This window comes from Globicephala melas, chromosome 13, assembly GCF_963455315.2.
Source record: "Globicephala melas chromosome 13, mGloMel1.2, whole genome shotgun sequence".
In the NCBI taxonomy this organism is placed as follows: Eukaryota; Metazoa; Chordata; class Mammalia; order Artiodactyla; family Delphinidae; genus Globicephala; species Globicephala melas.
The window spans coordinates 81909204-81935931 of NC_083326.1; the positions used below are offsets into that span (position 1 = coordinate 81909204).

General features: G+C 52.9%; 1 protein-coding gene across 9 annotated transcripts in view; it reads right to left on the reverse strand.

Moving 5' to 3' along the window:
* KDM2B (lysine demethylase 2B) overlaps window positions 1-26728 on the reverse strand; it is a 122283-nt gene that overhangs the window by 66499 nt on the left and 29056 nt on the right. For 6 of the 9 annotated variants that reach the window (XM_060311181.1, XM_060311178.1, XM_060311182.1 and 3 more), the window contains exons 7-11: window positions 18607-18700; window positions 17456-17609; window positions 10322-10437; window positions 4507-4633; window positions 1915-2396 (exon numbers count right to left, since the gene is read on the reverse strand). In XM_060311181.1, the coding sequence (XP_060167164.1) occupies window positions 1915-2396; window positions 4507-4633; window positions 10322-10437; window positions 17456-17609; window positions 18607-18700 (973 nt within the window). Of the gene's footprint in view, window positions 1-1914; window positions 2397-4506; window positions 4634-10321; window positions 10438-17455; window positions 17610-18606; window positions 18701-20105; window positions 20317-21456; window positions 21547-22134; window positions 22417-26728 lie in introns of those variants that run through there. The other 3 variants (XM_060311183.1, XM_060311184.1, XM_060311185.1) reach the window with 3 other exon arrangements.

Below are 26728 nucleotides of genomic sequence, written 5' to 3' on the forward strand. Positions count from 1 at the left end.
ATAGCTTGCTTTCACTTTATAGAATCTTAGAAGAAAAAAGTAGCCACATGACAGAAGTCTAAGGTTTCCTTTAGGAAACCCAATATTTCCTTTAGGAAACCCAAAAACTCCATTCCACAAGATTAGAGGTTCTTATTCTGAGGTCCAGGAATAGGCTCAGGAGTCCAAGACCCCCTGATATTGCACACAAAATTTTGTGTGTATAAGCGTATTTTCACAAAACTCTCAAGAGAGGTCAGCAACCTCCAAAACAGTCAATGAAAAAGACCTATTTGAAAGTAAAGATTTGTTTTGTGGGGACATTGACCACAGAGTTCTTTTACCTGGCAATTTCCCAGAGTTATAAGATTTTAATTTTGTGGTTACCTATAGTGGGTACACCTGCTATATAAAGTAAGACATAACCTGGATTAAAGACCCTGTACACCAGTTCCCTCTGCTGGTGGTACCTGTTAAGCTACCTGATTGGGCCCCAGGTCTCCCCTCCACTAGACCCCAAGAGTTCAGTGCCTGATCACTGAACACCTCAAGGGCAGCAGAACAGTCTTAATATTTCTAGATTCCAGGGCCTGACACAATGTTTTCTAAACAAACAAATATACAAATGAACTAATTAAGTCCTCGGTTGAGTCTGCAGCCATTAAAGAAGAGACAAATTCAGTTTCCAACCGCAGCAGGCAGCTGGATTCCAATGTCTGAGAATCAGACATTGGAGAAGGAAGCCCAAATGTCTCTGAGGCCTCACATCAAAAAGCCTTACCAATGCTGAGACAGGAGACAGTTAGTTTCAAGTAGTGATATCCACACAGGCACTCTGGAGGCTTCATCCCAGCCCTACTATCTACCTGCTCTGTCACCTCAGGCATGTCCCTTAACCTCCCTAAGTCTACTTCATCATTGGTTAAGTGCAGATGATATGGGTACCTACCACTTCCCTAGCACTGGTACCTGGCAGGTGCTAAGCTTTCAACAAATGTTATGATTACCACAAGACAAGGCCTCCCAATGTATTTTCTGTTTCTTAAATACATTGCACGTTTGCACTCTGCCTAGAACATCCTTCCCCATCTGGAGGACTCCTACGCAGTCTCTAAGGCCCAACTCAAATCCTCACTGCATAACTGTCCCAGAGCCCTGGCCCCTGGTGTGGCCAATAAGTGTCCCCTCACACCACTCCCATGCCCTGGGTACACACTGTGGCACTCAATTCGCTGTCTCCTAATTTCTTTTTTGTTTGTTTGTTTTTGGCCACACTGCACGGCTTGCAGGATGTTAGTTCTCAACCAGGAATTGAACCCGGGCCACAGCAGTGAAAGCACCAATTCCTAACCACTGGACCACCAAGGAATTCCCTCCTGATTTTCTTTATCTGCCTGATTCCCGTTCTCCCATGGCCAACACAGCTGGTGCTCAATGAGTTTGCTCAATAATTAGGCTCTACTTGGAGACCTCTGAATCCTGGGTGGCCAGGTGGCTCTTAACTGGCTACCTACAAGACAATCGGGATGTACAACCTGCTCACATGAAACAGAAGCATGCTCCAGGGGAAGCCAGCCCAGAGCAGCAAGTCTTCCTGACCAGGATGGAGGAGTCTGTCCCCAGGCCCAACAACAGCACCACCGGTGCACTGTAGGCAGTAACGCCTACTTCCCTTGAAGCCTCAGATTTTCAACAAGTCCTGAGAGAAAGTTCATTGTCAACTGCAGAGCCAGCTTCCACCATGAGATCCCCCTGCAAGTCTCAACAGTGGCCTCTGCTGGGACACCCTAGATGGGCTTGCTTAGACCAAAGGCCCCTCTCCGCACATGGACGTACCCCCAGGACAGTCTGCACCAAGCCCGCCGGAGCTGAGCTGACCTCAGGAACCTGCCCGGCCCTCCTCAGCTGCCCAGCCCAAGGTGACCCCCTGCCCACCTTCACACCCTCCAGGAGTGCCTGGGGGTCCTCGATGCCCTCAGGAACACACTTCTTGTTCTCCGGGAGGGATTCAAGTTTCTCCACCAGAGCTTTCAGGCCCTTCAGTTCAAACTCAGTGAGGTGGGTCCATTTGGCAGAGACCTCGGTGGCGGGAGAGCCGGTGGGCGTCTTGGGGTAGTCTATGGGCACCGTGGTGGACTTCACGCTGTCTTCTGACTCATTCGACAAAGTCCTTTTGAGGAACCGCATGGCAGGGGCTTTGGGCTTCTTCCCGGGGGCCTCCGGGTCCTCGGAGGGGGTGCTGCTGGGCGAGGCAGGGCCATCGGTGGGAGCTTTGGGCGTCTTATCTGCACCCTCCTCCTCTTCCTCCCCCTCCCCCTCCTTCTCCTCCTCCTGGGGCTGCTGCTCACAGGACTCCTCCTCCATCTCCAGCCAGGAATCAGATGAGAAGCCGTCTATGCTGGGTTTTCTTGGGGCATCTACAGGGTGGGGAGGGGGGGAGAATGTCACAAGAAAGACTGAGATGAACACCCCAAACTCCCTGTTGGAAGTAACCGGGACCCCCACGCACTACCCCTCCCCTTTACCCTGCAGATCAGCTCTTTTGACAATTCTAATGGCCTCTGCCTCCCTCAGGCTCTAGAAAGGCTAGGGTCAGTCAGAGCTCTGCTTTTCCCCAGCCGTGTGTACCCTGACAGGTTGCCTCACCTCTGAACACACCTGGCATTGTACCTTTCAGTGTGTAAAAATAAGGCAAAAAGAGCACATATTGTATGATTCCATTCATATGAAATGTCCAGAACAGGAGGAAATCTATGGAGAATGAAAGTAGATGAGGGGTTGCTTAGGGCTGAGGGCATGGGCGTGGGGTGAGAGGAGGAGGTGGTAGCTCAGGAGTATAGAGTTCCTTCTGGGACGATGAAAACGTTCTAAAAACTGTGCTGATGTTTGCACAACCCTGGGAATAGACTAAAAACCACTGAATGGTACACATTAAATGGGTGAATTGTATGATATATAAACTATATCCCAAGAATGCTGTTTCAAAATATAGGCAAAGAATACTTCCCCTGAAGGCTTGTAGTGAAGATTAAATAAGGCATCACAGAGCACAGTTCCTGGCACACAACGAGCACTCAAAAAAAGTGAGGCGTCTCCCAAACGTCCCCCCTTCTCTTTGGCAGATGGACTGGAGAGGCAGGGGGAAACAGTGGCAAGAAAATTTAAGAAAAAAGTGGGCACCAATGACCCAAGTATTGCCTCAACATTTCCTCTCTAGCCTGGAATGAAATCGGGAACTTTCTTCTATGGCCCTAAATTTCCAAATGAGAGAAGTGACCCTCAGTTTCCTGGTCCTGGGGACTGCCACAAAATCAAGCCTCTGGTCCCCACGGGAACGTGTAGCTACTGCAACAACAGAGGTTGTCACACTACTTCACAGTCATTTCCCATCTCCTATCGGCTGGAAACTTCAGAAGAGCCAGCTGTAGGATTTTGGTATTTTTCAACGCCTGAATCATCTAACAGGAATGAAACTCACAAGAGAACCACCCCCACCCCACCCCACCCCCAGCCAACAGAACTGAATTTCCAGGAGGCACTCCCCAGTAAAGACCCCAGGAGAAACATTTCCCCATCACATGTCTGCCCTGAAACCCCTAAAGTCAGGAGGGGAGTCAAGGGAAGGAAGGAAGAGGCTTAGAGTGAGAAAAAAAAAAAAAGAATCTAAAACTCTTGGAGATGGCAGGAAAAATCGTGCAGACCCTAACGGAGGCACACCAGTCACGTTTTTCTATCCCATGATGAGAAAGATGCAGTGAATGAGGCACCGTGACTCTAGCATCCAGGAAAACCCTTCGGCAGTAACAGCTCAGAGGCAGAGGGGAAGAAGGATGTTCTTCCTACAGATCGCTCTTCGGGGCTGTCACAGCTAGATGTAACTTTAGGGCGGGTGCCTGTGAGTCAAGACTCAAGGACTGAGCCATTTTGGGGGGGTGATGTCCCTTTAAGTAATGGCAGCAGGGCAGGGCGTTGCAGCTGTGGCTTATAAACGCTCTCTCCCTGCCTCTGTCAAAACCACCCACTGCTCTGCCAAGCTTGCATCCCCAGCCCTGGTCACCCCTCCCTCTGCCTTATAGCTGGCCTGGGTTTTGAGGGACTGGCTGCATCTCTTAGGTCTGCTTCTATATAGACAAAAACCTAACCCCCAACACAGGGAGAAAAAAGAATCAGCTGGTGTCCAGGGAGGGATTCAAAAAAAGAACCAGGATTCTTTGCTCTGTAGGGAGCCTGTCTCAGCAACCATGCCCAGGACTGGCCCCACTCCACATCTGCATAGTCAACTAGCAAGACCTGGGGGCCCCCAAGATGACTCTGTTGGGGTCACAATTTCCTTCTCTTGGACTCTGTATTCCAAGTGGGAAACTGACAAGGATGTCTTCCCCTCCCCTCCTCAAGGGTCTCTAGGAATCTGCTGACACTCAGGCTCAAAAGAATTCCCAGAACCCAGGACTCCCAAAGCCCCACTGAAAAGAATTATTCCTGCCCCAGCTGAGCCGTCGAGGCGGTCGGACTGCAAGACTCACTCACCAATAAGCATTGATTCTCTCTGGTATTCCTGAGTGAGGTAGGACCGCTGGGTCACACAGTACACGTATCTCTCCAAGACATACCAGCACATCTCATAGTAGAAGGGGTAACGGAATTTGGGCTGCACCTGAAAGCAAAGATCCAGGTGCACAGGTCAGTTTCTGGACGGCAGAGGGGAAAGGAGGGAGAGAACGGCACTGGGGTTGGGGGAGGGGAAAGTTCCTGGGGGTGGGAGTTATTTTCATAATCTTAGCAAGAGCACAAATGATGGGAAGGAAAAATGGGGGGTGGGCTGGAGGGAAGTGCTGGAAGGGGCAAGATACCAGCATGCACAAATGAGGAGGAAGAGCGGGTGAAGAGGCCTATGTAAGAGCATCATTTCAAAGGTCCCTGAGCTTTGCACAGGGAAAGCTGTACGGGGTCCACTTTGTGCTTCTGTGAGATGCAGAGAAAAAGAGTTGTCCCCTGACCTGCTGACAGAGGGTGCGGTACCTGCGGATGCGAGCCCCTGCCTGATTCTAGCTACAACAGGTACAGGCTCCTTGCTGGTTCTCCAAAATTCTTGCATTGACTCTACTACCCCTCCCTCCCACCTTGAAAAACAGAAATCAAACCCCAAACCTTACCCATTTGCAGAGACAGGCAGTCAAGCATATCCAATACCCAAAGAGGGAGGCCACAGGAGGCGGACCAATGAGGATGGAGGGGGCGTGGCCTCTCCTACCACAGGGGTGGGGCCTCAGAGGGGTCCACCTCCTGCTCCTCCCCCACAACACCTGGCACTTCCAGCCTGTATCTCCACAGATGACTCCCTCTGACACAAATTCCTGGTGTGACTCTGGACCATCCTAACACTGGGGAACACAACCCCGGGTCTGGAGCAGCAGTCCAGCTGGAGATCCCCTTTTGGCTGTTTCTTACAGGGGAGGAGGTATAGGTGCAGAGAGCTTTGTGCATCAGAGCTGTGAAAAGGCCCAGCCCCAGGGGGATTCTGATGGGTGGCAGCACGGGGTCTACACCGATGAGATGGCAGCAAGACATGGGGAGGAAGAAATACCACTGATGGCCCTGGCACAGGAACAGCCTTTCAGAAACTACATCCCGAGCAGGCACGGGTGGTGGGAGGTGGTCCCTGTCTCCCATGTCTGGGCCCTCTTCTGCGAGGCCACACATGGATCCCACATGTCCACACTCACTCCTGGACCCTCTCACCAAGGATGGGTCTGCCTTGAAGGACCTGTGCAGGAGCCAGATACCCCTCCTCACCTCTCCTGTCCTCCAGGAACTCAGGGAGTTGAATGTCAAGGAAGCACACTCTCCCACATTGCTTTGCTCACAACCAACAGGTGACATTCTACATCTGGGAGGAAGGCGAATTGAATACAAGCTCACCGAGGTGCTCCATCTGCCCTAAAATACTATTTTCCTGTGTCTCTCAGTGCCCACCTGGAAAAGACCCCCACCCTGCCCTCTGAGAGTCTCAGCTCCAGTTCCCCATCCACCCCAGGCCCCACTGACTCAGTTTCCAGCTGCGAGGCCTTTTTCCCACACTGGGGGCGCCTCGCGTCTCCCATCTGCGTCCTGGGTCCATCTGACCTCCCTGCCTCTGGTGGATGGTGCGCTTTGGAATGAGATCCTGGCCGCCACATGCTTTTGAGCTCCTCGGGGGGATGCATGGAGTTGGGAACATCATCGAGCGGTTTCCTTGGCTCCAGCTACTTTCCCGAGAACCCCAGTTTTATCGCTGGGAGAGTATTCATCTTTTTCCAGTCATTGAATCAGGGTCCTCCAGAGTTTGAAAAGGAGAAAAAGGCTCTTTGGCCTGAGGCAGACCCTGTCCTCCTGTGAAGAGAGTTTGGGGAGGGGGCAGTTCTCAGCCCCACCCCCACTCCAGAACAAGGGCCAAGCAATTTTGAAACAAATCATCAAAACCTACAGAGCAGGCTGAGGACAGGCAGGCCTGCCTCTTCTCAGACCCTCACTCACATCTCCCGACTTGATTGGTAAAACACTCAAGTTACTTTTGACTTTTCAAATTTGGGAAACCGTCTGAGCCAATCTGCCCTGATGGGCACCATGGCGCCTGAGAATCTTTCTAGGTTAGGAAAAAAAAAAAATTTTTTTTTTTTGGCTGTAGTTCAGGAGAGGAAGATAAGTCTCCCCTCATTGTTGCTGAACCCAAGGGAAACCAGCTGGGTGAAAACAAATGCTGATGAAGGAATTCAAATTCTTTTTCGTTTTATTTTTTTTAATTTTTTTTTTTTTCCAAGAGAGCACCACAGGGAACAAAACTTGCAAAGAATTGACTTACAAACAGGTTGTCGCCTTCCACCCTTCGCCTTCAAAAGGTTTCAGCCACATGCCTGGGAACATTAAACACACGATTGCTCAACATTATTTGTTGACAGCTTCAGAGCCTCATCAAATTGAGTTGTTCACCGAAAGGCAAGGCAGTCAGAAAGCAGGCCATGCTCCCAGCCTGTGGGTGGGTAATCAATCTATCAGTGGGTCTCAAGGGGTCAGTTTGAGTTCCCCAAGGTTCATTTGAGTGGCACCTGGCCTAAGCCCTTCCTCTTGGAGCTGAGTGACCTTAGGAGATCAGAACCAAAGATGTTTTGGTGCATCTACAACTCCCAGGTCTCAAGGACTTGAAAAACTAAAATATCAGGGTGGGTGGGAAGTGTCTTAAAATTTGTTTTTCTCCTGGAAAAAAAAAAAAAAAAGTCAATGGAAGAAAAAAAAATCCAATGGTAGGGGAAAGGTGAGAGGAAGGGTAAATTATTTGCAATTTCCAAATAGATTCACTGGCTGAGAGGGAATAGGGCATGTTGGCATTACCTTTCCTGAGAAGGCTGCTTTCACTAGAGCCATTAGGGAAAAAAAAAAAGATAAATATAAGAGAGATGGCAGTTTAATGATCAATTGGACCATTCCTATCCCTTATCAAGCTAACTGGAGTTAAAAATAGGTAGTGAGAGTTGTCGAGATGTTATCTTCAAATAATAAACATGCAACACAACCATTCTTTGGTGTAGCTCTTCACCCCTCTGCTTATCTTTAGAATGAGAGGGGAAAGATTTAATCTACAAAAGGGGGTCGGGAAATGAAAAACCCCCCAGTCCCAGAATGCCTGCACCTGTGCGTGCTTGCCTTATGGACAGCAGGGTAAAGTCACCTATCATGCAGCCCAGAAAAATTCAAATCATGAGAGCAAGACATGCTTCCTACACATAGGAGAACACTGGGGTTCCCCTGGTCTCTATGGGGAGGTCCCCCACCTTGGGCCACAAAAGCAAATTATCTTTCTAAAACAAACCCACACCATGGGGCTTAGAGACTGACAGTTTCCTCTGTCCCACCCTCAGCATTTGGTTTCCAAGCAAAGTCATGTTTTAGGACTCTTGAAAAACTATTTTTAAATGGCCATAACCTTCTTAAGAAAGCTCGCAGGGATATAAAGAATTAAGTTGTAGCGAGCTGACAAGGAGCCCTGGCATTTTATCTGGCTTCCGGTGCTCTCTCTTCCCAGCATCTTTTGTCTGCCTTGGCTCCTAAGACATAAACAATTGGGCCTTGTAGCCAAGCCCTCTCCAAAGACCAGAAATCAAAGCAGATTAAACAGCCTGCTGCTGGTTCCCGCCCAGCCTGCCTGCCCGCCTGCCCCCCGCCCGTCCACCTGCTTCAGGAAACCAGATGGGGTGCCCACTGAGACAACAGGGACAGTGGGCTTTGGGGGAGGGGGAGCTGCCACACTCATCTCCACGTGGGTGCGATATTCCATGGCAGCTCAGCATGGTGCTCGGGGTTCTACTCCATTACCCTCCCTCCCACCTCTCACAGACAGGGGAGGGGATCCGGGCTCCTAACGGAATGATGGGGCCCAAATCCACTGAGATGTATGATCCAGATTCCCTGGGGGAGGGGGACGGCTGCCAAGTGAGTTGCTGAAGCCTTTAGAAATCCCAGCCTGACTCTGGCTTTCAGGAATTGCCTGGAAAGTTGTGGGCTTGACTTTTTTCTCCTTTTCTATCCCACACCTACTTGTCTGCTCACACACAAACTGGCCCATTCTTCAGGGCTGGCCAAAGAACAGTTGGCCAGAGTCCCAGACAACACTTGACCCAGATGATAAGATGACCACTCATACCCAAATGGTGCCTTTCTCTAGAACGCCACAGGGCAGCATCCCCCAAACCAGGGCAGGGATTGGCCTCCCCGCCAGACCGGGAAAGGGATGGTAGGCAGGCAACAGAAAAGAGAGGCACAAAAATCCACAAAGCAAGACCCAGTCTCCGCGGATCTGGGCATCCCAGCAGCAAACTAGCCTATCTGAAGAATGTGCATTTGACCTTGTTAACACACCTACCTGCCCACTGAATATGGTTCAAAGTGGTCCCCAGGAAACTCTTGGAAGAGGTCCCTCAACACTGGGGCTATTAAAAAAAGGTCAGATGCATACACACTGGCTAAGACTTTGACTCATGTATGTGATTCCATGCAGACCAAGGCCTGGAAACAAGACCAAGAAAGGCATGAATCCTGGGCACAGAGCACCTGCTTCTATGAGATGTTTCCTTAGGGTCCGGGCATGACAACCCTCTCTGGGAAAAAAGTCAACTCCAAGGCAAAGCCCAAAAAGACCAGGTGTGGTCTATCCATACAATGTTATATGATTAAGCCATAAAAAGGAACAAAGCACTGACAAATACCACAACGTAGATGAACCTGAAGACACGATGTTAAGTGAAAGAAGCCAGACCAAAAGGACATTTTATATGATTCCATTTACGTAAAATATCCAGAATAGGCAAATCCACAGAGACAGAAAGCAGACCAGTGACTGCCAGAGGCTGGGGAGGGGGGAATGGGGAGCGACTGCTACTGAGTATGGGGTTTCTTTTTGGGGTGATGAGAATGTCTTAGAATTAGAAACGATGGCTGCACAACACCGTGAATGTGCTCAATGCCACTGAATTGTGCACTTTGTGTATGTGGATTATATCTCAATAAAAAAAAAGAAAGAGAGAAGAAATATTTGAAGAACTATAAGAGAAAAGAAGAAGTAGGCCCTGTTTTCGCCAGTTTCCCACTCTCAGACCTGTCTCAAATGCCTGGGGACGCTGGGTCAAGTTCCAGCAAGGAAGAGCCAGTGCTTTTCAGAGGAACCTCATGGAATGGAACAGAGCACGGCAGAGGGCCCATTGTCAGGTACCTGAGCCTTGGCCCCTGCTCCTAGGGCATGGGGCTGGGGGTGGGATGCAGTGTCTGAGAAACCATCAAGGAGAAAAGGGGACCGCCCCCCTGCCAGCCACAAGCAGACATTGAGGCAGAACTCAGATAGTCCCTGGGGGACTCACAGACACTGGCTTCCTCGGGGTCCTACATCACATCTGGGGCCCCCACATGGTCAAGACCTGACCTACCTTCCAAGGTCCAGCCCCCGCCCCCCGCTCCAAACCACCACCACAACAACCATGAAATCCCCCCACTCCCTCACATCCCTTCATACACGTGGGAAGAAGGAAGAGGCACGGTTCCTGACATCTCACGGTGCTTTCTCAAGAGATACTTCCTCTTCAACAGGGGGTTTCAGCTGTCACCAGCCTGGAGGTGAACAGAAACTCCCGGGGCTCTGGGTGGGGCTCTCGCGGGCACCCCCTGCCCTGCAGAACCAGGACCAAGACCCAGCTTGAGGCAGGGAGCAGGAGGGACAAGGGACCAGGAAGGACTTCGGAATGACCGCCCCATGCGCCCTAAGCACCAGGCAGAGCTCGGGGGCCGGTGTGGCCACGAGAAGAAAAGGAAGCCGCCTCACCCGCGTTCTGTCCTCGATCTCGTAGATCCGCAGCTGCATGGGCACGTTGAAGCTGTGCAGAATGTTTCCGCCGAACACCAGAGAGTCTACGGGGGTGTAGACTGCATGGATCCAGCCTGGGGTGGGGAGGGCACAGAGAGGGTCAGCCACCGGCCCTTTGGGGGCCCCCATTATGCCCACATGCAGGAGGGCGCAGGAGGCCCAGGTGAGCACCCAGGGCCAGAGGGAGGATGCTCGGGCTGCCTGACGCAGAGGGCTGAGGTCCTGGCTGGCCTAGAGGACCCAGACCCGCAGCCCCACTGACTGCGGCTGGCAGTGACCCCTGGCTAGCTCAAGTAGGTCCTGGGCAGCTGCAGACCAACCCCCTTGTCCTGAAGACCTTGGTGATCAAGTGTTACAATGGACCTGGCTGCAGCAGCCAACAGAGAGGCAGGCCCTGTCCCTCTCCCCTGCAGGCCAGGGAGCTGAAAACCCCTCACTCAGCCTACTCATATGTCCTTAAGCCTTTTCCTCATCATCCCAGCGACCGTCCATCTCAGGACGTGTCAAGGATTGCTCGGGGCCACAACTAAGGGTCGTGACATCCTGCCAGAACCCAGATGCCTCCTCTGCCCGAAGCCACCCCCTGCCATCAAAACCCTCCAAGGCCCATTTCCAGGCGGTCTCCTCTGCCACATGGCACCTGCAGAAGCTCTGCTCCTGCTCTGCCCCAAGTCCCTCTCCTGCTGACTGCAGCTTATTAGCACCTTGGGGCACGGCTTTTTCATCTCCCTGAGCTCCTGGCCGAAGGCTGGCACTGCAATCATGAGAAGGATAACCGAGGACTACCTCTGTGCCAGGCACTGGCCTGAGGGCTTTACAGGGCTGCTCTCATTTAATCTTCACAAGATCCCTCCAAGGTACACGCGACATTCACCCCCAAATTACGGACGAGAAGGCTGAGCCACAGAAAAGTGAAGTCACTTGTAAGGACTGGGACCCAGGGAGTTGGCCTCCGCTTGGTCCATGAAGGCTAGAGACAAAGCAAGCCGCCTAATTCCTTCAATGATGGATTGAACGTGTGTGTCCAGTGCTCAACAGTCCTCCATGCAGCTCCTGGCTACCGTACTGGACAGTGCAGAGCGAGGGGAGGGGTGGCATTATAACCCACTCCCATTTACAGATGCTGAAACCGAGGCTCCGAGAAGGAAGTCACTTGCTGAATGATGTCGCAGCAGGTGAGTGACAGCGGCTCCATTTTTAACCGCCACGCTGCACTGCCGCTACATCACAGGCTTATTAGCACAGGCCTGGGAGTCCCGGGAGACAGGCCTGCGAACACGGAGGGGAGGCAAAAAGGGAACCAAGAAAGACAGAAGCGAAGACAAGGACAGGCAGAGGCCAAGGGACTCACGGTGAAAGACAGAGGGTCAGCAGAGAGGAAAGGGGACAGACAGGGGCAACCTGAGATCCCAAGCCTTCTCCACAACCCTGAGGCTAATTCATTCGCTCGGAGGCAAAGTATAGAGGCCTCCCCGCCCACGCCGAGGGGGAGCAGTTCCAGCCTCTTTCCTCGGTGAGCCTGAGTCACGGGCAGCCACGGGTGGCCACGGCTGCCGGGAGCCGGGCTGCCACCTGGGAAGAGAGCTCGGAGGCTGCGAGGCCACTGCTGGCATCTGTGTCAACACTCTGGGCGGCGGGCCCTCCCCTGCTGGGGACGATCGGTGGGACAGAGCTGGTGGTGCTCAGGGGAGGGCAGGGGCAACCCGCCAGCCAGGAGCACAGGAGCGAAGGCTTTATGTAACCTGCTTCTGCGGTTACCCGCCCACAGCTCTGGCCACCGCTCTGCCCGCCAGGTGTGCCCTTGCGGAGCTACCTGGGCTCCTTCCCCACCACCTCCCTGCCCCCCGCCCCACCCCGTGCAGCAGTGCGGCTGCGCCTCTAAAGTCCCGGTTTCCCGGTTTCCGGGACTTCCCTGGCGATCCAGTGGTTAAGACTCCGCGCCTCCACTGCAGGCGGCACAAGTTCTATCCCTGGTCCAGGAACCAAGATCCTGCAGGCCCCGCAGCGAGGCCAAAAAAAAAACAAGTCCCGTTTTCCACATCTGCTTCAGCCTCTCCGCCTCAGCTGTGTACCAGCTGATATTCTCAACTGTACATTTTTTTTTGTTTCTACCAAGCGGAGCCACACTGTCTATTACTATTGTTGTTACCACCATCAGCATTATTCAAGCAACATTTCCTAAGACTGGGACCTAGGACAGCCGGGTTTCAAGCACATGCTCATGGTGGGGTGAAGCCTGAATGGGACAAAGGTTCCTGGGTCCCTTTCCTACGCTCCTCGCATGCCCACCTAATGCCTATGAACGCCCATGTCCGGGGGCCCGGGTTGGAGACTGTCCCCAGTGCTGACTCACCACGTGGCCTGGGGCACCTGCCTGTCCCCTCTCCTGGCCTCCACGTGCCCGTGTGAAATGAAGAAGACCACTGCTTCCCTTGTACGAACTCAAACCATGGAAGCAACTGCCGCTGATATTCGTGGTAGTCCCGTCCATCACAAGGGCTTTGGAAAGAACGGCACCCTCGTGAATCTGCATTCATCAGCCCCGGACTCTCCCTTCTGGAAACGCAGACTCACTTGACTTACATCTATTCCCCTGATGTGAGAGGTGCTGTTGCAAGGAGAGGGGCAGGGAATCTGTACTGACATTCCAGGGGTTCTAGAAGCTTCTCTCCATTCTCCTCTCCTCCCCAGGCCAGTGCCTCGCAGGTAGGTCAGGCAGCCTGGCCTGGATTAGAGTCACTGCCCAGCCCCTGCCCCCAGCCCTCCTCACATCCGCTCCGTTACTTAAACGCTTGCTTCTAGGACTTCCCTAGTGGTGCAGTGGTTAAGACTCAGCGCTTCCACCGCAGGGGGCGCTGGTTCCATTCCTGGTCGGGGAACTAAGATCCCACATGCAGTGCAGTGCGGCCAAAAAATTTTAAAAATTAAAAAAAATAAAAAGATTTTTTTAAAAAAAAGTTTTTTAAATAAACAATTGCCTCCGGAAGAACCAGGGAGTGGAAATAAAGCATTCAGAAGCCCCATCTGAATCCACCCTCCCAATACTCGTTCATTGCATCCCAGGAAGCACGAGAGAGCAAGTTTTCCCAGACTGGTGACTGCACCGAGGATGCTGGCATCTGCCTCCTGCTTCCAGGCCAGAGTCTCCAACAACATGAAGGCGACAACAAAGGCTATCAGGCCACGCGACAAGGGACAGATCCAGCCACAAAAGGAAATCAGGCGACCCACAAAACCAACTGACGGGTATTCTCTGGGACATGAAGGGACGAGAAGGCCGCGGGGGCACATGGTGTCTGACCCACGCCCAAACGCTCAGGGTTCGGAATGAAAAGGCCCCTGACCCACATTTGTGTGGCTGCTGCAGGGATAAACCCAAAGGTCCCAGAACTCAGGGGTGCCTCACAGAGGCCCACGGCCCTCAGGAGCATCCATGAACTCCCTGTGCTGGCCCAGGCCCGGGGCTGGGCACTGTGGCTGCCAGGATGAAGCCAGGATGGCCTCTCCTCTCTGGGACCTCATAGCTGGTACCAGGGTCCCAAACTGCCAGGCCACAGGCTGCATCAGACCCAGGGGCATGTACAGTTTGACCCACCTGTGTTATCAAAATGGGGAAATTTCGGGCTTCCCTGGTGGCGCAGTGGTTAAGAATCTGCCTGCCAATGCAGGGGACACGGGTTCGAGCCCTGGTCCGAGAAGATCCCACATGCCACGGGGCAACTAAGCCTGTGCACCACAACTACTGAGCCAGCAAGCCACAACTACTGATCCCATGTGCTGCAACTACTGAACCCCATGTGCCTAGAGCCCATGCTCTGCAACAAGAGAAGCCACCGCAATGAGAAGCCCGTGTACCGCAACAAACTGTAGCCCCTGCTCGCCGCAACTAGAGAAAGCCTGCGCACAGCAACAAAGACCCAATGTGGCCAAAAACAAAAACAAAACAATAAATAAAGTTTAAAAAAAAAATGGGGAAATTTCACAAGGCTATCTGAAGTGCTTTCCTCTCCAGAAAAATGAGAAGCTGGGCCCACCAGGCCCTCCAGCCCTAACTGGCTGGAACCGAGCAGCAATTCCCCAGTTTCCCAGAGCACCTCCACCTCAGCCTGCTTCACTGCCAGCCTGTCTCTGCTCTGTACCCATTTCACAGATAGATCATCTCAGGTCCAAGAGATCAGGTCCTATTTATACTGTTAAATAGCTAGGAGTTACTGTTTCTCAGACTTGCCCAAGGCCTGAAGAGCCACCACCTCTGAAGCATAGCTAGCACCCAACCCCTTCACCCTCAGACAAAAGAAGAAAAAGATAAACCAAGTCTCACAAAGATACTGTGACACTTAAAATCTTCCTAACCCAATGGCATCCACGAGCTTTCACAGAGCTGATGGGGAAGCTTGAGGCCAGCGTGAGGTAGGGCACATCTAAGGTCACACTGTGGAGGTGAAAACCCAGATCAGAGGTGGGAAATACCAGAATTAGATTCTCCACTTTCCACACCCAAAAGCTCATGTGCAGTGGCGGGATTCCCCAAGGCTCTCTCCCCAAAGCCACATCCCAGCTACCACAAATCTCAGATGTGTGTCTGGTTCAGAGGGTGTGAGGACCCAAGATGCTCAGCTAGTTCAGTGACTCCAAAACTCTGGTCCTTTATTTTTCACTGGTTGACAACAAAATAAGAAAAATGAAGATGGCATAGATTCTCATAAACTCAAACCCATCAAATTTCAAGTAGTGACTGTCCTTTATTCTGGAATTATGCACTCCCATCTTTTTTAGTGTCAGGAATAGTCCTCCTTTCATGAAACATCAGCAAAAGTAGCTGACAGGTTGTTTTTTTAAATTAGTGCCCATATTTAGCAAAACTACAAGATAATAACATTGATATCAGTTCCCACCTTTTTTTTTTAACTTCATGAAATCAATGTCTGGGAACCACATGTACACCCTGCCCTTGAGAAGGTGACAAATTCCAACTGTCCCTTTTTTGCTTCCCAAAATCCAGGAAAAAAATCCTGGTGTCTCACTCAAGACTGTTAGGGCCAAAAGTCTTTGCTGAATTCTAAATAGACTCCTACCAGCTGCAGTTCAAATCCACGTCCCCTCTTCCTGCCTTCAACACACAGTCACACCCCTGCTGGGGCTTAGATGCTGCTTCTTGAGACCTTTTCCAGCTTGCTTAAGGCACCAAAATGAACACCCTTCCCATCCCAGATCGGGGGAAAGCAATGGGCCACCTCTCGGTTCTGAAAAAGGCCCTGCGAGAAAAACGCCTGTCCTCCAAGGAGGCTAAGGAGGCCTGCACTCACGGGACAGAGTTGGGAGGGAGCCTGAGGATCCCAGAGTTCAGCCTCACCCTGCCCCCACTGTAGAGATGGGACAGTTGAGGCCCAGAGAGGGGAAGAGATCAGCCCAAAGTCACAAAGACGGCAGCAAGGCCAAGCGCATGCCAGCCTCCCTTTGAATCTACCAGGGCCAATCTTCCCACACCTGCAGTGGCCTTGAACACGCTGCAGGATACCACCTCCTTCCAGGCTGTGCTCCATAAATGCTGTCCACCAACTACAATTCCCTCCTGTCCCAAGCAGCAGTCCCTCCCCTCCCGGGGTCAAGCAGCTCCAAGGATGCACCTGGGGCCCTGACAACAAAGTCACCCCCACTAAACCCCGCCACCTCCAAATCCCAAACTTCCCCAATAGTGAAATCTCTGCCCAACTTTCTAGAAGAGCCCGCGTGTGCAGGTCCCATCCCCATGGTGGGAACTGCTACCACAACCGCTTCCCCTTCAGTTGACACTGACTTGATGTCCAGACCCAAGGCCAACTCCAGTCCAACTTAAGTGTGACCAGTTTCTCCATCCAATGGATCTTAGTGGCCTCAAAGGAGGCCTTGGACCCTAAGATCCAAGCTTCCACTCAGTGGCAATTTCCCTGCAGGCTCCTTGGCATATGGCCTCTACTTGTGTACCTCCAGTGACGGGGAGCTCAGTGCCTAGCAGAGCAACTCATTCCAATACCACTTGGCTATACCTTGTCTTCCAAGATATGATCCTTCAACTGGCCGATGGCCATTACCATACACCTTCACTTCCTGGGTAAAACAACCCAATTCCTCCTTCAAATTCACCTCACCTGATGTGGTATCCAGACTCTTCTCTCTTTCGAGGTTGACTTACCCATGAGGGTAAGTCATTACAACCCACGAGGAACACAGTCTCCTACATGTGGCCTGACCCTCTCACTCTATACAGTGGGACTGTCACCTCCCTCATGCTGGGTAAAACACTTCCACTGAAATGCAGCCTAAGATTCCCAGGTCATCTGCCACATCCACTAGTGACTCAGCCTGTAACTGGCCAAAAGCCCTCAGCCCATCTCCCAGGAGCTGTAGGCCAATAGGTCTCGGTTCACTCAGTCCTCACTACCACCTGGGAAGTCTTCCATTTTACAGATGAGAACATTGAGGCACTGAGATTAAGTCATTTCCAGGAAGTCAGGCTTGTAAGCAGCAGAGCAGGAATTTGAATTAGGGCGGGGCTTTCTGGCCCCAGGGCCCATGCTCTTAATTATTGCCCTCTGCTATAGTTGTAGTTAATTTTTTTTTTTTAAAGGGGCGAGTCCAAGTACAGAAATTGACCTTGATCCCAATTACATTTCATCTTGTTCTGCAGGAAGGAAGCTGCCACTCTGGGTGCATTCCCCTCTACCCTCTTCCCCTGGGCCAACTCCCCCTTCTCCCCTCCCCAGCCATCAGGATAAAGTTGCCCCTCCCCTCCCCACAGGACCACCCTCATCCTCACCCTCAGAAATCTCAGCAGGGCATCTTGGAGGAAGGCATTCAAACTTCCCCTGAGGGAGGGCCCTCAGGAGGCTTTCTCCCCAAGAGAGAATTCTAGCCCACAGGCAGGAAAAAACAGGTAAGATGTGAGAGGCTATTTTTCCCTGCAGCCTGAGGCCTGCTTCTCTCCTTCTCTCAGGGACTGCCAAGGGCAAGGAGGCCCAGAGAAACCCCATCACTTGGCCTAAACGCCTAGCTGAGGCCACCCGGCCAACAAGAGGCTGCTAAGAGCCCAGCGCCAGCCTCGCGGGAACCTACCGGAAGGGATGAAGAATGTGTAACCCTGTTTCAGCTCAATTCTTTGGCATCGCTCCACACGGTCTCCCAGGAAGATGTCGCTCTGTTTGCCCGACAGCACCCACTCCTCGTACAGTGCCAAATTGTGCAAGGTTGGAGGAATCAGCCAAAAGATCTTAGAAGGAAAAAGAAGCAATCAGTTAAAGATCCAGGCCAAAGTCTCTGATTTCTTCCAGGCTCTGCCACAACCCAGAAGACAGCCCCACCTGCCTGGGAGCAGGGAGGATGGGGGAGGACACATCCCCGGACACCCTTCCAGGACCAGGCCCAAAGGGTCTCTGGGGTGGCAGAGAAGGCTGTACCGCCCTTCTGGGACACCCCTTGCCCGCCTTTAGAGAATCTCCGTTCCAGCTGAAACACCAGGGTGGGAAGACTTCCTGGACTGAGTGGAACATTCTTTCTCCTGAGCCGTGGGCTTGTCAGGGAGGTGGGGGAAGGAAAAGAAGGGGAATTTCCTAAGTTGTAGGATAAAATGGCCCAATAAATAAAACCAGCTTGTGCTGGCTCTGGAGAAGGAGGAAAAACATCTGGAACCAAGAGGGATGACTTCCTACCCGGAATTTCTTCCAACACATTCGGTTAAGACAAATGCACACGCAGACCCAGAGGAGCAGGGCAGCACACACGTATTCTCAAGGAGCACCCACCTCCATGCAGGGACCCCTACGTCCCCACGTGGACATGCACACAGGAGCAGACACAGCAGGAGCACCCTGAACACATGCCTCACGCCCTTTCTCTGGGTGATGTCTGTCCCTAATGTAAACTGTTCTTGCAGGCAACTAGACTTTTAAGTTAAAAGGTCCCAGTGCTGGAGCTGAAATTACAGCTGGGGGAAATGAAATGCTGGAGGTTCTTGGGAGCCACATCTGGAGTTCTAATCTGGCCCAAGATGCGTAGGACACTGGACTGGGTAAGCAGGTGTGAAAGGGTGACCAGATGTGATGCAAAAGAGTTGACCTTGACCTTTCCCTCCAGAAGAAGACAGAGAGTGAGAAAGTCCTCACAGGGTGGGGTCTGGCTGGAGGCGGGGGCAGAAGCAGAAAGGCGAGCGAGCCCCTCCATGCACAAACAGCCAGGCGTGTACAGAGATGTGAAGAGACTCAACTCACCTTCCCACCCCGGAAAACATGGTACCAAACGGAAGTGCCTCCGAAGTCGATGTGGAAGTCAGTGAAACAACCTTTCACGCTCATCAGACAGTACCTGCAGCACAGAGGCGGGGAAGCAGAAAAACAATTCAATGCCTGAATCACAGGAGGCAAGCAAACAGCTTCAGAGATGCCTGACCTGCTGCCCTTTTATAAACGCTGACACTGGGGAATTTTCTTTTTTTTTAGACCCAAATCTAATCGGAGTTCCCCATGGGGGAAGCCCCTGTGATCAGGTGGCGAATCTCAAGCATTGGCTACCTGCCCCCAAGGCTGGGAGAGGCATTTTTGTTTTCAGGTTCCCGAGAGAGAGAGCTGGCAACCCACAGGCCACTTGGTTCCTTCCTCGAAGACGGTTTTTACTCTTGCCCCACCCCTGCCTCCTACCCAAACAAGAGGCTTCATTTCTGCTCCTTCCAGCTCCTATACCTGCAGTTCTCCCAAGCTGCCAGGTCCCTCTGCAGCAACTGGGCCCTCTGGAATTCAGCTGTAAACCACCTGCATAGCTTGCCAATTACTAGTCCCCATTCATCTCCTCATTCATTCAACAATCATGTACTGAGAGCCAACCAGTGGTCCAGCCCAGAGCTAGGCATGGCACTTAGAGAAAAGCATAAGACCCCTGCCATTAAGGATGAAACACTCTTAAGGGAGCATGACCCTGGGAAAGTTAAATGGCAAGGCAAACTGCAAATGACTGCAAAGTAAGCAATGCAGCTGGAAGTACAAGGGTACCAGCCATAAAAGACCACAGTGTTTAATTCCACGTATGAAATGTCCAGAGTAGGCAGATCTACAGAGACAGAGAGTAGGTTAGTGGTGGCCAGAGGCTGGGGGTATTGGGAGGAAATGGGGAGTGACTGCTAATGGGTACAGGTCTTCGTTGTGGGGTGACAAAAATGTACCAAAATTGATGGTGGTTGCACAACTCTGTAAACATACTAAAAAACATTGAATTGTACACTTTAAGTGGATGAATGGTATGTGAACTGTACCTCAATAAAGCTGCTAAAAAAAAAAGTAAAGCGATAAAGACCCTCGGGGTGGGGGGGGGGTGGAGTGGCAGAGAGGGAGGGAAGGAGTCAGGGAGGGAAGGAGTTAGAGAAGGAGAGCCCGGCCCTGAGCGGCTTGGACAGAGGGAGGGCATTCGGGAGAAGAAACCTGCCAGCAGCCCCCCTTCTAAGCTCTAGCAACTGCCAGACAACCCACCCTTCCTTACAGGAACTCAGCCGTCCCCTCCCTCCTCCCTCCACTTGCTGCCCTCCTAGGGGTGAGCAGAGCTTAGGGGGAGGGGGGACAGACAGGCTTCCAGGTCCCGGCCTGGCAGACGGCAGTGCCAGGGCCCCCTCCCTCTCACCCACCCCTTCCCCCAAAAGCCACAAGAGCACGGCTGGGGCAGTCCCCCACGGCTCATGCTCCCACACCTTCGCACCTCCGGAGGCCCGCATACACACGCTTACCCCACTGACCGCTTTTCCCCGCTGCACTTTGCTTTTCCATGGTTTGGGAAGAGGAGAGGAATGGGGCGGGGTCGGGCAGGGAGGAGCCAGCAGCCTGAGAGGAGATAATGGTGGGGGCCAGGGGGGACGTGGGCTGAGCTGGTTAGGAGGCTGGAGGGTTCCAGGCGCCCCCTCCCTCTGGTTGCCTTTTGCACCTCACATTCAGGTGGACCCGGGGCTCGGCAGTATGCACGCGGCGTGCCCCGCGTCCCTCCTCCGGATAGGCTGGAAGGAGCCTTAACCATGTGTCTGCAGGAGGCTGACAAATCAGAAGGCCTTCCTGCACATCAGAGCCCCGCTGCCTAGCAACCCCATCGGAGGGGTGTAGTTGACAGCACAGGACGCAGCCCTGTCACGAAGACAGGCGCGGGCTGTGCTGCTGGCGCTGGGGTTGTTAAAGTCCCAGCTCCGGCTCCGGCTCCAGCTCCGCCTCCACACCCTGCTGCCTCCTCCCGGCCCACCCAAGCCAGGTCCCCACTCTGAAGGCCTGGGTGATTCTCTTCTCTCCAAGGAACTGGAGGGGTAGGGGGCCTGCTAAAGCCCTAGTCCACCCCACCCCCATGGACCACGCCGGCCTCTTCTCTCCAAGCACCACTTCAAAATATTAGTCCTCATTTTCCTAAAACCACTCTTCCTCTCGGTTTTCTTCTTCTCTTTCTTTAATCTAACCTTGGTTTCCACCTCCTCCAGGCCTGAGCAGAACACAGTCTGGGGGAAACAATTTAAGTGTTTGTGGGGTGGAGAAAGGCGAGGTGCTTCCTTCAGTCTGCAGCTGGATACCCACCCAGGGGCCCAAAGCAGAAAGGAGAGGAGCTTGGCTCTTGGGCTCCAGGACCCAAGTCTCCCCAAACAGGTCGTCCTGGCCAAACAGGTCGTCCACCTTCAACCTGCCAATCTCCTGCCGCAGTTCCAGCCTCCCCAGCACACGCGGAAACGGAATCCCTGCGAGCTGCGGCTGCTGCGTACAAGGGAAAGTTCTCCAAGTTGAGCCTGCGTCTGCTCTGCCCTCCCAGTCACCCTCCAGCACCCTCCGAGGCCCCTCGGAGCTTGGGGGAGCCACTTCCAGCCCCGCCTTTCCATGAAAGGCCCCTCCTCCCATGTCCCTCATTTCCTGGCTGCCAGGCCTGGACCGCCCCTCCTGCCGGGCAAGTGCACGCTTTAGGGTGGCCAGGGGAGCTGGGACGGGGCGGCTTCTGTCCCGGGCCCCTGCAGCCGTCACCCCGCCTGCCTCCTCGCCTGACCCGCACTCATTCCGCGTTTCCCCCCTCACTCCTGCTTCTCGCTCGCTCTGGCGTGACGCCTTTGCACTGACCTCTAACAGCTTCCTCTTCCAAAGCACACCGCAGTCACATGGGCACCCCGGCTCGGTGCCACGGCCGCTAAGCTCTCACCGCGGACGGCCAGCCGGCCTGGTTTCCGCCTCGGCCGCCCCCTGCCCGGAAAGCCGCGCCCCTCCACACCCCCACTCACGGCGCAGGCGGCATCTGTGTAGGACACCCTCCAAGTTGGCGCCTGAAAACCCCGCACCCGCGACCTAAGCTTTTGGGGGCTTCCCACCTCCCAAGGCCGGGGCTGGCTGGGGAGGAGCGTGGTAGGAGGGGGCACTGCACCTGCAGCACCAACTTTGGGGCGCTGCCTCGGGTCTGGGAGGCGGGGCAGCCCCACCCCGCCCTTTTCCCTCCAACTTAGCGAAACTCCCCCGGCAGCCCAGGCGGCGTCCCCTCGGGCAAAGGTCTGGCGGGGGGACCTGGAAAGCTGGCACCGGGTGACCGGGCTGGAGGCGCCGAGCGCGCGTGCACACACGCTACACACTTACACGCAGCCCCGGGAGACACAAAGAGCGGCTCCGTGACGCCGGCCGTGCAGCCCGCGGGAGGGAGGCGACCCACACCCCGCCCCGGTGCGCCCCGAAGGAGTGAGGGGCTCCCGGGCAGCCCGGGGCCCGCGGGGCGCAGCGCAGGAACGCCCGCCCAGCCCCGCCCGCGGTTACCCTCGACTGCAGCGCGGCTCCCGGGCGTCCCCTTTGGCGGCTGAGGCTCGACACTCGTCCGGCCCCGGCGACCAGAGCCGAGCCCCCTCCACGGTGCTGCCAGGCCCCTGTCGAGGACCGCGGAGCCCTCGCTCGCTTCGTTCTTTTCTCGGGGAGCCGGGCGCAGCCTGCGCTCATCCCCGCGCAGAAACTGAACACCCGCGCGGCACGGCGGCTGCCAGGGAGGCGGAGGGAGGCCGCGGCGGCGACAGGGAAGCGCGCCCGACCAGAGCCAGGGGACGCCGCCGCCCACGGCCGCCCCCTCGCCCGGGCTGGGTGGGGGCACGAGGGTAGCTCTCCCCACCTCCGTTCTACTGGCAGGCGCTCGGGGACTCCCGCACGCCCGTTTTCAGGGAGGGTGGACGCCGTCCTGCTGCTGAAGGCGACGACCCAGCAAAACCACCTTCCTGAAACGCACCCCTCGGGGCAAAGCTATAGAAAGGACCAGTGCCAGGGGGTGGAGGGCTTGTCTGATGCCGGGTATGGCAGCCCAGAGATCAGGGATGCGGCTCTGGCCCTAAAACAGACTAGCTGTGACCTTGGACAACAACTTCCCCTCTCTCAGCAGCTTCCTTGCCCTGGGGGCAGGGAGGTGACCTGACGTTCATCTGCAATCTAAGATGCTCTTTCCTGCGCCTGCCCCTACCTGCCCCCTTAGGAGCTGTGTAACCCCACATCATAGAACTATTGTGGGAATTCATTGAGATAAACACTTTGATTACTTAATCCAATCTTCACAACAGCCCTGTAAGGTCATTTGCGGGACTGTACCCATTTTACAGATGAGAAAGCAAGACAGGCTCAGAGGTGGTGACTCACCCTGATCACTACCCTCGTAGTGGGGTGCTTACCCAAGCAGCCTGTCTCAGAGTTTCTCAGCCCTTCTCCCCAGGTGTCCCTGGTAAATCCCAAGATCTCAAGAAGCAGAGTGTGCAGGTTACAGCCAAACCTCAACCACTAACTGAAGAAGTCAGTCCAGCTCACATCAGAAGTCCCCCCTCCAGGGCACGCTCATCAGGACCACAGCCCTCTTCCCATCCCACCCTTCCCCCATAAACCACAAGGGGGGCCAGGAGATGGTGGTATGGTGTCTGCAGGGGCAGAAATCAAACTTCTCGATTCTTTGGCCAAATCCCATTCCCTGGGCTACCCAGCATTATTAATTAATAGGTTCCAATTATCAAGTGCTCATAATAATAGCTGCTTACATGCATGATACCATTTTATCCTTAAAACAACCTAATAATCCCCATTTTAGGGAACTGAACATTAAGCCATTTAAAGGTGGTCAACGCCCCGGCCCAGGGTGTTGCTTCCTTGTGTCATTTACTGGATGGCTCACCCATTAGTACCTCCCTGATGGCCTGCTGTGAGGTTAAACTGTAAACTTCCTGGAATTGGTTGAATTTTTTACCTTATGTATGCTTTGCCTATTTAAAAGAAAAGATAGTAATGACAAAGACAATCCCCGACCTTGGATTTGAGCACCAGTCATTGAATTAAATGAACTCAGAGAGGAGAAGGCCCTGACAACAGGATCAGGCTGTCCACATGGGAGACATATTACTTTTCTTTTTTTTTTATTTTTTATTTTGGCTGCACCACGCAGCAGGCAGGATGGTTCCCCGACCAGGGATTGGTTCCCCGGGCCTCCGCAGTGAAAGCACCGAATCCTAACCACTAGACCACCAGGGAACTCCCCCATATTACTTTTTAAGTCACAAATGCCCAGATCCTTGTGAGTAGGGACCACACCAGATTCATCTGTGTAAGTGCAGTACCCAGCAACAGCCCTATAATTATTCTAACCAGCTATGTGACATGGGACCAAATCCTTTCCCCCCTCTGGATCTCAGCATCTCATTTGTTAAAACTAGTCAGGGCCCTCTAACTGGTGGCCCTTACAGACCAAACCAGGTCCTAGATATGCTTGGTCTGCCTACTGTCTTACACTCAGCTGCCCTAGATATGCTTGGTCTGGCCAGCACTCGTTTAAAAAAAATGTTTTTTAAAGGCTGCCTCTCCAGTTATCCAGAGCCACACCAGCCCCTACTGTCTTACACTCAGCTGCTCTATCCATTACTGCATTGAACCACTATGATTTCCAGCTTCCTTGTCTGTTAAATGGGGATAGTAACCTGCTTCCAGTATCATTGAGATCTGGGTGCTAAGGGTCTAACACAGCACCTGGGGCCATACATGGCACCACAGGAAAGGCTGGCTCTCTTTGTTCTTCTTTTCGAGGTAGAAGGGAAAAGCCAGGAATCCAGAGACCAGGGTCCGGGGCGTGGCCCACATGTGACATCAGCAGCCTCTCTAGGTCAGTTTCTCTATGTGATACATTACACAGGGACGATCATTTATGATGCCAGCAAACGCGGTTGATGAGAGTGAGCCGGTAAATATTAAATATCGGCTGTAGAGATGCCCTATGCAAATGCGAGGGAAGGTAGATTAAAAAGCAGAGGATGCCAGGATTCCAATGGCAGCTGCAGCCCCTGTGTGTCTACAGGAGGCCACGTAGACGAACATCTTATCCCAACCACATTTCACATCCACTGCAGGCTCCATCTTCCCCACATCATGGAGGGAGGCAGGGCAGGGATGACAGGATCACCACTTTGTGGAGAGAAAACTGAGTCTCTAAGAGGAGATAAAAGCTTTGCCATAGCTCAGGGAGTGACAGAGGCAGCCCCGAAACTTGGTCATCCCAGTGCCTGTCTTCATCCTGTTTCAGCTGCATACCCCCAGAAAGCACATGGGAAGAAAATGCAGTCAATTTTCAATTTTGGGGGGCCAAATGTAGGCTTTACATGGGATCCCCTTTTGGCTGGGCTTTTGAGCTCTTTCAGTCCACTGTATATCTCTAATACACCAGCAAACCTCATTTCTGCAAGCCCAGTGGGCTACAGGAGCAGGTGAGAACAGAAAAGACTCACTAATTTCTTTCTGGAATGTGTTAAAATACCCAACAGTCCTAAGTGAAAAAGGTGTGCCCATGTCATAGACCCAGGAGATTGCAGAGGTTTTAAAACCTGTCCACAAAGTCTTTGAGAGCTCCCCACCCCTTCCAGAGACAGGGCCAAATTTCCCTCCCTTGAGTGTGGGCTAGACTTCGTGACTTGCTTTTAACTACTATAATATGGCAGAAGTAAACAGTATGTGACTTCCAAAATTAGGTTATAAAAGGCACTGTGGCTTCCTCCTTGCTCTCTCTCAAACCATTTCTGGCGGAGGGCAGGAAGCTGCCATGTCATGAGGACACTCAAGCAGCCCTATGAAGAGGCCTACATAGTGAAGAACTGAGGCCCAGGCCTAAGTTTTGGGTTTTGTTTTGTTTTGTCGTGCCGCACAGCTTGTGAGATCTTAGTTTCCCGACCAGGGATTGAACCTGGGCCCTCAGCAGTGAAAGCACAGTCTTAACCACTGGACAGCCAGGGAACTCCCCAGGTCTAAGTTCTGACACAAGCTCATTCAGGACTCTGAGCCAGAATCACCCAGCTAAGCCACACCCAGATTCCTGCCCTACAGAAGCTGTGAGCTGATGCTAAGACATAAATTTGTTTAAGTTGTGAAGTTTTAGGGTAATCTGTTATGCAGCAGTAAACAACTAATACAGGGGTACTTCCAAATCATTGTCACTGTTTGTACGATTATGGAATTTTCCAAGACAAATAATTCTGTACAGCCAAAACACTTCTGTGGGGCAGCAATTAGGGGCAGGGTTGGGGGGAGGCCGTGGCAGAAATGCATTGGCACAGCTGATATTCAGCCTACCCTGTCATCATCTTTTCCCTTTATCCTGCTTCTTCATGACACTTATCACCTCCTAAATTATATTATTCACTTGTTTGCTGGCCTGTCTCTTCTCCCAGCCAGAATACAAGCTCCATGAGAAGAGGGACTTTGTTTATTCACTGTATTCTACCAACGACTTAGAAGAGTGTCTTGCACAAAATACAAAGTAAATGCAGCAAGAGGTAACTAGTATACTCTCTTTCTTTTTCTTGTTTTTTTTTTTTTTTTCGGCCACGCCATGTGGCTTGTGGGATCTCAGTTCCCCAACCAGGGATCGAACCTGGGCCACAGCAGTGAAAGCACCAAGCCCTAACCACTGGACAGCCCGGGAATTCCCACACTAGTATACTCTTTAGAAATCTTTGTCTCCCACAAAGTTGCAACTACCCCTTCGACAACTGTCTCCACCCCTTGTCTTAAATAACTGAACCAAAACCCATTAAAATTCCTAACCCCCTCACCATGATCAAACGACATAAATCCTGGAACCAGGGAGAAGTCAGTCATGGGTTTGTAACCCTCCTCTCGTCCCCCCTGCAAACCTTCAGTTCAGGTGGCCCTTCAGCTGTCTCCACTCTCCAGGCACCTCCAGCATGGAGGCTCTGTGATTTCTAGAAAGTGTCGTTTTAATTAAATTCCAAAGAACCATTCTATGATCCCAGAGGACTTCATCATCATGGGATTTTTACCTTGCTTATTAACTGAAATCAGCATCCTTTTCAGCCGAACAAAGTGGACCACTTCCAAGGTGACAATT